The 10764-nt window shown below is 56.1% G+C and overlaps 1 protein-coding gene across 2 annotated transcripts; it reads right to left on the bottom strand.

Annotated features, from left to right (window-relative positions):
• Nucleotides 1-3291: 3291 nt before the first annotated feature.
• On the bottom strand, nucleotides 3292-6192 carry SERTAD1 (SERTA domain containing 1). Of its 2 annotated transcripts, none has more exons than XM_072777579.1 (2): nucleotides 6048-6192; nucleotides 3292-4347 (listed from the first exon to the last, which is right to left on the bottom strand). In XM_072777579.1, exon 2 carries the CDS (start codon nucleotides 4345-4347, stop codon nucleotides 3634-3636), a length of 714 nt encoding a protein of 237 aa, XP_072633680.1. In that variant the 5' UTR covers nucleotides 6048-6192; the 3' UTR covers nucleotides 3292-3633. The 2 variants fall into 2 exon arrangements, with proteins under 2 accessions (XP_072633680.1, XP_072633685.1); XM_072777584.1 differs by lacking the exon at nucleotides 6048-6192 and adding an exon at nucleotides 5441-5757.
• Nucleotides 6193-10764: the final 4572 nt, after the last annotated feature.

The raw sequence follows: 10764 nt of genomic DNA, 5'->3' as shown, positions 1-10764 counted from the left end.
CCTGCCTCTCACCTCCCCACTAAGCTCCAGCCACGGGCCCAGCAATCGGGATGCCTTCTCCTGGGTGTGCCCCCCTGAACCCCTCACACCCACTGTGTCCCTATCTGGCCTCAGCGTCAGCCCCAGAGCTGCTTGTCCTCCCAGCCACCATGGGACCACCAGTGGGACCAGGGCAATCCCACTGTCCCCCCCGAGTTCCCCAGTCAGAGCCTGGGCCTCGCCCTAGGCCCCTGCCCCATCAAGGCTCATCCACCCCAGAGCCTGTCCCCGCGCTTGCTAAGCGCCTCTCCCTTTCTTCCCCACCACCCTGCCATGGGTGTGATGCCCCTTCCCAGCTTCTCCCTCAGGGCTCCCAGCCTTTAGGGTCACCTCTGCACCACCACATCCACGAGGCAGTCCAGGGGATTCCTTCACCTGGTGACTAGCACCCTAGCAGTAAAGTCTCCCTCCCAGGGCCCCTTGTGTGCTGGTGCCCGCAGACCCCTCAAGCCCCATCACTCACCTCACTTCTGCTGCCTCTTTCTAGCCAAACCCGGAGCTTCCAGATCCCTGAAAACATTGTAGGGTCCCTCACAGTCCTAGCCCTCACCTGTGCTGTTCCTTCCGCCTAGAACACTCCCCTTCCCTGGGACAACAGCCCTGCGAGGTGGGCACTGTTACTGTTCCAGTTTACAGATGAGCTCCCTGAGGCCCAGAGAAGTGAAGTACCCTGCCCTGGGTCACACAGCCACAGAATGGCAAAGCCGAGGCTCAAATGCAGGCGGCCTGGCTTTCAAGCACAGCCTCTGCTCAGTGGCTTATTGTGTCGATAATAACGACTAAGCATCATTAGATTCTACACGGGACAGCACTGTAGGTGCTCAGTAAAATGTTCATTAAATGTTCGAACGGGGCAGGGGTAGAAGGTGAGCCTCGGAAGGGACAGAGCTCAGACCTCGGAGGACCGAGATAAATCCTGAGGCCCAGAAGCAGAGGAGAGAACTATCGGGTTTGCCTTTTACAGAGGGCCAGGCACACAGCAGTTACTCATAAATCTTTGCTGAATGAGAGAAGGAATGAAGGAGGGAGGGAGGAAGGGAAGGAGGAGGACAAGGATAGCCCTCCCAGGTGTCCAAGGAGGGAAATGTGTGTGTCATGGCGCTGGGGGGGGGGGTCCCTGTGGATGCCCCTGGAGGGGAGCTAGGCTGGGGAGTTTCCAGAAGGGAACACACAGAGGCCCTGTGAAAAGCCACAGCCGCGCCAGGGCTGGCAGCTCCGCTAGGAATGGTGTGGGCCCTGGAATCTGCTGGCTGAGGTAGTGTGGCCTCTTGGGGTTGAGCCGAGGGCGGAGGGGCGCGCTAGAACCAGGGAGCCTGCACAATCATCTGGGGGTCAGACATGGGGAGCCTGGGGTAGGTCCTCAGGCATGAGCTGCTCATAAACCTGAAGGCACCACAGGGAAGGGAATAGCGCTGATCTAGCCCATATGGTGCTTTTATGCAAAAGGCATGCCCCTTCCCCAAGGCACTTGACCTCCATCTGCTGGGAAACTGTTGTAGCAAATATGTCAATGAATGGTGCCTGAAATACGCACGGTAGCCCCTTAGATAGGGAGTCTGCGTGCAGTGCACAACCTGTGCAACTGTCTGCGGAGGCTCTGGGGAGAGGGGGCATCGCCGAGCGAGCAGGCACAGGGGCAGATGGGAGCATCGTCGACAGATGGGTAGGCTGTCTGCACCAGTATGTATCACAGATTATTTCCCCGATTTGGCACCCAGAGACATCAGAAACAGGCTCCCAGAGTGCTGTAAACAGAGGGCAGTGCTGGCCCCACACGGGGACTCCCTGACCCCCCCACCCCCACCCCAGGGCAGATTTCAAGGAAATGTGAGGCAGCGGCATCTCAGACCCCCAGACTGAGCACCAGGGGGCATTGCTGAGCTCAGCACCCAAACTCCCGAGGTCTGGGTCTGGGTCAAAACCGAGTCTGAGTCCCACTGCCCAGAGCTGGGAGTCACCAGGTGCTGGAGTCCGGCACCCGAGGACCCTCGGCCTCCGCACCGGCTCCGCTCGGGCCACCCCCGCTCCCCCGGGGCCGCCTCATCCACTTCCAGAAATGGGCACGACTTCCTCTCCTGCTCCAGGAAGCTCGGCTCTGCCCGCCCCTTCCCGGCCCGAGGGCCACCGCAGCCGCCCGCCTCCCCCCGGTTCCACCCCAGCCTCAGCCTCCCCGGAGCTTCCGGCCGGAGGGGAGGCCTCGGGGCCCAGCGATTTTGGTGTCCTGGGGCCGGCGACCCCGCGATCGAGGCCCAGCTGGGCCCCGGGCCGCCGTCCGGCCCTCTGCCCCTCCCCGGCCCCCGCCCCCGCCCCCGCCGCGCCCCTCCCCCGCCCGCACCGGGCGCTGCCCTGCCCCCAGCGCCAGGAAGGACGCCGCCTGGGTCCCGTGCCAGGCCTCTGAGTGTGCGGCCCCTCCCAGCCGGGCCAGGAATGCGGCTGGACGGCGGGGGCGGCGCAGACACCCGGCGCTCGGGCCAGCCCTATCGCACAAGCAGTCTGGCAGGTGGCCTCGGCCCGGGCCTGGGTTTCTTCTAGAAGGAAAAGCAGGACGGCCGGCCTGGCGGTCAAGCCACTAAGCCCGGTGGCTTTATTTCAGAGTCACCCTCCAAGGTGCCCTATCCCCTGCTCAAAGACAGATGTGAGATCCCGAGTGGATTTTTTTTTTTTTTTTAACTTGCTGGAGTCTCGTTATCTTTCCCCATTTTCCTGGAGAGCCTGCTCTCCGTGTTCTTTGGAGAGGCTCCATCCAGCTTCCACCTTTGGGCTTTTATTTCTGGCTCATTCTGAAAGCTCCCTTTTGCCCACCTCCACCCCCCACCCCCCACCCCTCGCCAGCTCCAAGACACACAGGTACACTCCAAGCAAGGAAGGACACGACTTCAAGGGGCCCAGGTTCCTCCATGGCCACCACCACCATTATGTACACACACAGGTGCATCAGGGAAACCTGGCTGGGTATGTTCTGGGGAGTTTTCTAGAGGGCCAGTTACCAGAGCTAATTGATCTGCTTATCAAACCAATAAAGCAGTAAAGCTCACGATTTGAAACCCACCTCCACACGTGATGACCTCTCAGAGCTTCTGGGCTGTAAAGTGAGGATAGTAATAATGCCCACCTTGTTCAGCTGATGGGAAGAGTTAACACACGTCCAGTGCTAAGCACTGTGCCAGGTACACACAGTCCATGCTCACTAAATGTTGGAGAACATCATGATACCCTTGCCTTAGCCCAGAGACAAAGCACACAGACTTGAAATTTCCCAGGACTGGTTTTTAATTTCCATAAAATGGTGCGGTCTCTTCCCACATCAGGGAAAGAGTATCCCAGGCTATAACCCCTGGGGATTCAGTCCAGTACAGGGCCCGGTCCAAATCACATTCCAGCCACCAGGCCCTGTGATCCCATCCCAAGGGCCAATCCCAGACTCCCCTCATTAGTCCTAGACAAGAGGACAGAGGTGAAGTTGCTCAGGACTGGATTCTGTCTCTCCAAAGGCCCTCTCTCTGCTCTAAGGAAGCCAGCTGTGTCTTTCCAAGGAGAGTTGGTCCAGCCACCAGGCTCAGTTTGGACACCAGACCACCATCCCAGTTGTGGGGATCAGCGCCCTGGACCCGGTGGCCGCTCCAGTGCCTGTGTGCCCACCAACACGTCCAGGAGGTAGTCCAGCTCAGCCTCATCCAGTTCCAGAGCCTCCTCCTTGCCAGGCCCATCCTCAGGGCCAGGTTTGAGGCCCTCGGAGGCTGGTGCCCAAAGTTCACTGTCATACATAGAGGTGTCGATGTCCTCAAACAGACCCTCAAGCTCATCGTCCAGCAGACAGCCAGTGGCTGGGCCCAGCAGGTCCAAGGCACCCAGGTTGGGTGGGGATCCTCCAGTGGGGCGGCCCGGTGGCCCCTCGTCCACCAAGGGCTGGGGGGCCTGGCTCAGGCCCTCGATATGGCTGAGGTCCTCCAGAAGGCTGGCCATGGAGGCTGAGAGGGCAGCGTCTGAGCTGGCCAGCAGATTGTCAGCCACACAAGGGGCCGCAGGCGGGCTGGGCACAGGTGGCAGGGTAGGTTCAGGTGCCATGGATGCCTGGATGCGCCGCAGCGTGTTCACTACCAGTACCAGGTGCCGCAGGTCCGGCTCACTCTGCCGCAGGCTGTGGTGGAGCTTGAGCACAGAAAGGTCCAAGAGGGAACTGGAGGCCACGGCCGGGGGGGCCTGTGCCACTGCTGGGAGGCTGGGATCCAGCCACCAGGAGTCCACTGCCAGGGCTTCCTTCTCCCGCTCCTCCTCCCGCTTGCGCTTCAGACCTTTGCTCAGCATCATCTGCAGGGAGGGAGGAGTCATTCAGTTATGGAAAGTCAATGTTAAGTTAAAAACCCTGTCTCTGATAACTTATGTCTGGTGTGATCTTGAGCAGGCCATTTAATTTCTTGAACCTGTGCTTTCTTAGGGAAACCTGAAGATATGAGTGATCATAGTATCTACCTCATGGAGCTGTTATATAGAGTAAATGTGGTAACGTACAAAAAAGCACTTACAACAGTGCCTAGTACATTGTAACGATTCTTATTAACAAATACTCTTAATAGCTATTATTATGTATTTCTTCAGTGAACCATGTGAAATGCCCAAAATTCAATCTTCTTTTTAACTCATGAAAGCAGCTGTTTTACATAGTTCCATCCGACACTTACTGTCTACTACCCATCAGACAAATAAATAAATAAATACAGGAAATGTAGAGGTGTGCTAGGAAGATATTCAAAGGTTCTGGGGAGTGGTCACGGAAGGCTCCTCCGAGGTGACATTTTAGCTGACCCTTCCTCAAGCAGGAGGAGCCACCCACAGAAGGACCAGGGGAAAGCATTCCGGGAAGAGAGAACAACAAGGGCAAAGAAAGACCTGGAGGCTGGATGAGCATGAACTGAAAAAAAACAAAACAAAACAAAACAAAATAAAACACCAGTGTGGTCAGCGCAGAGTGACACGGAAGGGGACCGGGTTTGGAGAGCAAGCAGAGGCAAGGAGTTTGGATTTTACTGTGAGTGTCATTGAAGGATTTTGAGCAGGGAACAGGGTGGTGTTGTGAACTGATTAGATTTCCAGAAGATCCCCCCTCGGCTGCTTCGAGTTAGATGAGGGTGAAAGGAAGGGAAACGGGGAAGAGCGCGGTCCTGAGCTCCATTCAGAGGCCACCGCGCTCTGGGGCGGGTGATGGTGGGGGCCTGAAGTGGAAGGTGGAGGGCAGTGGACATGGAAAGAAGTTGGTTGCTTCCGGATTTCTTTGGGAGGCAGAGTAGACATGGCTCGCTGGGAAATCCTGACCGGCACCGGGGGGTCACCAAGAGAACTTTGAGGACCCACACTCTCCCCGAGATAGGGGCCCCTGGCGTTCTGGACGCCAGGCCCAACTTACTTTCTTGAGCCTGGAAGCTTGAAGGCTCCAATCCCCTTGCCCAACAGGACCTTAAAAGCGACTCCTCACACTTCTCAAAACGGTCCTCGCCTCCTTCCCCGAAGACCCGGGAGTCCAGAACCGCAGGAATTCAGGCGCCCCCCCCCCCGGACTCCGCCCCCCCGTCCCGGCGCCCCCTAGCGGCGCCAGAACGGCTTTCCCCGGGGATTCCGGCCCCTCGGACCCCGGGATCCTCGATACGGCCCCACGTCCTGGCTGTCGTTCCTGCCCGCAGCGCAGGGCCGTGCGGGCCGGGAACCCCGAGGGCTGTTCTGCTCTCTCGGCCTGTGCTCGCTTCCGGCAGGCAGTGGAGGCGGCTCCTCCCGAAGCGGCGGCGGCGGCGGGGGCGGGTGAGTCACGCAGCCGGAGCCAGAGAGCCGGCGCCTCCGCCCCCTTCCCGGGCTGCGGCGTGATTCACCCAGCCCGGCCGGGCGACACTCGGGGGCCCGCGCATCTCGATCCCGGGCAGCCCCGGCGCGCACCGGCCGGACCCGGGGATCGAACCTGCCAAACGACCCCCTCGCGGGTTTCCCTTCTCGCCTCGGCCCCCTTCACTTCATTTACATACCTAGCTCACCCGCTGCCAATCAGAACGAAGAGGGATCCACGCGCAGCCAATCAGGGAGCGGCGACGGCAGCATCGCTCGCTCGCTCTCCTTCAGCAGCCGGCGCCTGGGTCGGTAGACGCAGTTCTGACTCCGGCGCACGACTCCAGGCTCCTGACTCCCCTTAACTACCGCCCACTCCCGCGGTGGCCCCGCCCTCGGCCCGCGATTGGCCTTGGGCGGTGATGGGCGGGGCCTGGAGAAGGAAGGTTCGAAGGGAGGGGAGGGTGGCTTCAGGGCGCATGCCTGGCGACTGTGTAAGGAGCCGAGGCCAGGTGGGGTGGCTGTGTTCACTGCGGGGCAGTGGCTGGGAGGGGTTTCTTCCTTCTCAAGGTGTGAGCCCCTCACACCTGCCCGTACATTTGCCAAACCCAGCAATTGAGCAACTTACAGACCCAGTCCTAACAGAGGTCTGCACTCTAAGCCAGATAAGCATGGGTTCAAATTCTGACCACTTACTCAACGTGCGATCTAGGGAAAAAAAAATCCTTGGACCTCTCTGAGCCACACACAAAGTCTGTTAAATGGACAGCTTCTTGCCTACCTCTTGAGAGTCGGGAAAATTAAAATAAGGTTGTGTCTTTAAGAGCACCATAGCGCACTAAGCAAATGCTGAGCAGTTGGACTCAATAGTGGTTACAGGAGGGGGAGGGGGAGCCGGTGGGGATAGGAATAGAGCCACTGGAGTCACATCCTGGGCTCCATTCCCTAAGTAGCTGTGTGACCTTGGGCAAGTATTTTAATCCCAAAGGTCTCAGTTTCCTCACCTTTTTAAAATGAGAGTATTTTGAGGATTAAAAAGAATAATCACACAGGGGCCCGAGGCAGGCTCAGTCGAGGAGCATGTGACTCTTGACCTCTAAGTTATGAGTTCAAGGCCCCCGCGCTGGGGGCAGAGATTCTTTTTTTTTTTTTTTTTTAAGATTTTATTTATTTACTCATGAGAGACACAGGCAGAGGGAGAGGCAGGCTCCCTTGTGGGAGCCCAAACAAGATTCAATTCTAGATCCCAGGATCATGACCTGAGGCAAAGGCAGATAGATGCTCAACCGCTGACCCACCCAGGCGTCCCAGGTGTAGACATTTCATAAAAATAAGATCTAAAAGAAAAAAAGAGGGGCGTGTGGGTGGCTCAGGTCATGATCCTAGGGTTCTGGGATCAAGTCCCACATCTGGCTCCCTACTCAGCAGGGAGTCTGCTTCTCCATCTCCCTCTACCCCTCCCCCTTGCTCATGCTCTCTCTCAAATAAATAAAAAAAGAAAAAAATAATCCCACAAAGTGCTCAGAATGGTGCACAACATGTCCTTTTGTTGGTAGTAATAGCTGTTGTGGTTATAGCACAGGTGCTTAGTTCAAGGCAGGACACCTGGGGTCGGGTATGGGTAGACAGGAAGTTAACGCTTGTCTGGTAAACTGACAAGGGGACTTAACTTCTCCAAGTAGCTCATTTGCTAACTCTTTTTGAATTGTGGGAAGAACTGTTGTGAATAGAGTTCCTGGCCAAAGTAAGCTCTAGAAAATGCTAACTAAACTAGTTGATTCAGGTAGCAATTATCAATGGATGTTCAAACCTTAGGGTGAAAGGTTAACCGGATCTTGGCAGGCTCCCACACATACCTCTACTAGGGTTACTTACAAACTGCAAAGGGGGAAATAGTCTTTTATGATGTGGAGATGTGATGCTCACCACCTTAACCATGCAATAAAACTCTACATCCACCATAATGGGACACCCTGACACTGGGTGCCACCTGACATGATGCATTAGGAAGTACATGACATTCCCTATGGAGTCTCCCTGTTAACTTTCACAAACTGAATCTCATGGAGCCTCTAGACCTAATCTTCAGCTTACAGGAAACAGAGAGGAACAAATTTTACAGGAACACAAATACAGAATGTGGGACATCTGCAAGCACAACTAGGCTGTTCCACCAAAAATTCAATTTTGAGAAAACAGAGAAAGGGACTGGTGGGGTTGGTGGTGGAGAATTTTCCAGAATGAAAGTTACTATATGATTTCTTTATTACAACCAAATAAGCATAGGAACTCTTACTAAATCCTGATTTGGGAAGTGGTGGGGGGGATAGCTACATGCCCCCCCCATGTTTAATATATGCTTAAAATTTTTCATAATAAAAACAGAGTAAAATGCTAATTAGAACCAGGCCCCTGCCAGGCAAATTCACAGAATTTTCTCCCTAACCTATCTTCATGACCTGGGAAAAAAAGGTGGCTCTGAGTCTCCAAGTGGCTTGCTCCGGATCACATGCTGGAGAGCTCACAGGAGTCTCAAGAGCTTGATTAACATGTATTTATTGAGCATCTACTGTATTCTAGGCACCGTGGTAGACACTAGGGGTACAGTACTGGATAAGCCTCACACGGTCTCTCTGTTCATGGATCAGGAGAGGGGTAAGCAGAGGAAAGAAGTGTGAAAACAAAAACACTCATGGATGGAACACCTTCTGTGTGCCAGGCACTCTGGCAGGTATTGATGATAGGGCAGCAATATTATAGACAAAAATCCCTGATGTGAGGAGGTGGACCATACACTTTATAATAAAGAAATAATTTAGTATCTTAGAAGGTGACCAGTGAAAAGGAAAGGAATAAAGCAGAGCAGGAGAGGAAAGTGTGTGTGGTGTGCGGTGTCTGTAGATAGGGTGCTGGTGCTGGTGCTGGTAGAAAGTTCCCTGAGGAGGTGACATTGAGTAGACCCGGTGAAATGAGAGAGGTAGTAAAGCTCTGGAAGAAGAATCTTCCAGCCAGAGGGCAGGGCCAAAGCAAAGGCCGCGAAGCCCGAGCGGGCCGGGAGCGGGGCCAGTGTCCCCGGGCTGCAGGCTGCCTGGCGGGGTCGGAGAAGCTTTCAGGCCGTTTAGAGCCCTCGGCGGAACGTTAGGTTTTTATTCCGAGCGGGACGAGACCCTGCGAGATGAATGAGGAAGAAGAGAATTTCGGTCTCCGCTCAGTGCCTCGAAGAAAACAAAATAGGGGCGGAGACTAGGGAGGCCTGTGCCAGGGTGGTCCAGGGGAGCGTCCCTGAGGAGGCGACCCCGGAGCTGAGACCAGAAAGCGCAGAAGGAGCCAGGAATTCAAAGGGCTGGGGGAAGGGAAAGGGAGAGAGGTCAGGCCTTGGGAAATGAAACCAGAAGCCAGAAGCCAGCCGGCGTGCCCGGCAGGCCCGGGGAGGAGCCTCCGCCCGCGGGGAGGGGGAGGGGGAGGGGCGCGCCCGCCCCCGGCCGGCCGCCGCACCCGGCCTCTGGGGAGCCAGCAGGCGCCGGGCCGGCTCCCGCCGCCGCCGCCGCCCGCGGGGCATTCGGCCGCGCCGCCAGCTCCGGGGGGAGGGGCGAGTGGGCGGGGCCCGGCGCGGCCACGCCCCCGAGGCGGCCGCGCCCCCTCCCTCCTGCCGCCCCCGCCCCCTCCCTCGCCGCGGGCGGGAGGCGGGCGGTTTGGGGAGGGTGGACTCTGCCCTCAGACCCGGTCACTGTGCGGGCCAGGCCTCTCCACTGCTCTCAGTTCTTCAACCCGGCAAGAGCTGGGCCTCTCCGAGCCTCAGTTTATCTGGAAAGTGGGGGTGCTCCTTAAGCTGCCCCCCACTGTGCTGCTAGCAAGCTACACGATGCCTTTTCACTCGGTTATCTGTGGGGCAAAGAGGGCCTATTAAAAAGGTGAGTGAGGGATCCCTGGGTGGCGCAGCGGTTTGGCGCCTGCCTTTGGCCCAGGGCGCGATCCTGGAGACCCGGGATCGAATCCCACGTCGGGCTCCCGGTGCATGGAGCCTGCTTCTCCCTCTGCCTGTGTCTCTGCCCCTCTCTCTCTCTCTCTCTCTCTGTGACTATCCTAAATAAATAAAAATTAAAAAAAAAAAAGGTGAGTGAGGTCTCGTCCCTCCTCTGCTCAGCAGCCTTCCATGGATTCATCTCATTCGGTAAGGCTCAGTCCTTCCTGTGGGACACCCGTAAGACCCTACATCTCATTCATCTCGTCTCCTAGGATGCCCCCTTCCTGTACACTCTGCTCCAGCCACACTGACCTCTTCAGGGTCCGGCAAACACTCTACTTGTGCTCCGACCTCAGGGCCTTTGCACTCACTGTTACCTATGCCAGGATTATTCCTCTACAGACTGACGTTGACTCATTTCTCACCTCCTTCAGGTCTTTACTCAAATGTCACCTTGTCAGTGAGGCCTTCTTTGGCCATCTCATTTAAGTAGCAACACCCCCATCCATCACTTTTCTGCTTTCTTTTTCGGTATAGCATTTATCAGATTGCATATTTTACTTATTTTTGTGTCTATTTCAGCCTTCCCCCACTACGATGCTGTATGAAAGCAAGAGCTGTGTGTTTTATTCCCACGCCTGGAAGAGGACTAGGCCCATAGTAGGAACTTAATACATTCAAGTGACAGTTGGAATCCTTGGGGTACATCAGGTCCTCCTTTTCCTGGCTTACGCAATTGCTCAGTGAGGCAGGTATTACTGCAGGCTTGAGGTTGGGACATGCTGGGGTGTCTGAAGAACTGTAGAGAATGTTATAAGCTGGAGCACAGGAGTGGTGGGGTGGGGGTTGGTGTGAGGATTAATTCAGAGAGGTAAGAGGGAGAGAGTTGACGGTTGTAAAGTCAGGAGTTCATTTTTTCAACGATAGCAAAAATAATTGTTTTTGAGTGCACA

The sequence above is a fragment of the Canis lupus genome, chromosome 1, assembly GCF_048164855.1.
Source record: "Canis lupus baileyi chromosome 1, mCanLup2.hap1, whole genome shotgun sequence".
Taxonomy (NCBI): domain Eukaryota; kingdom Metazoa; phylum Chordata; class Mammalia; order Carnivora; family Canidae; genus Canis; species Canis lupus.
This window is presented reverse-complemented; position numbering and strand designations above follow the sequence as displayed.

Coding starts and splice junctions, on each gene's coding strand:
- SERTAD1 (XM_072777579.1), bottom strand. CDS start 4,347: ATGATGCTGAGCAAAGGTCTGAAGCGCAAGCGGGAGGAGGAGCGGGAG.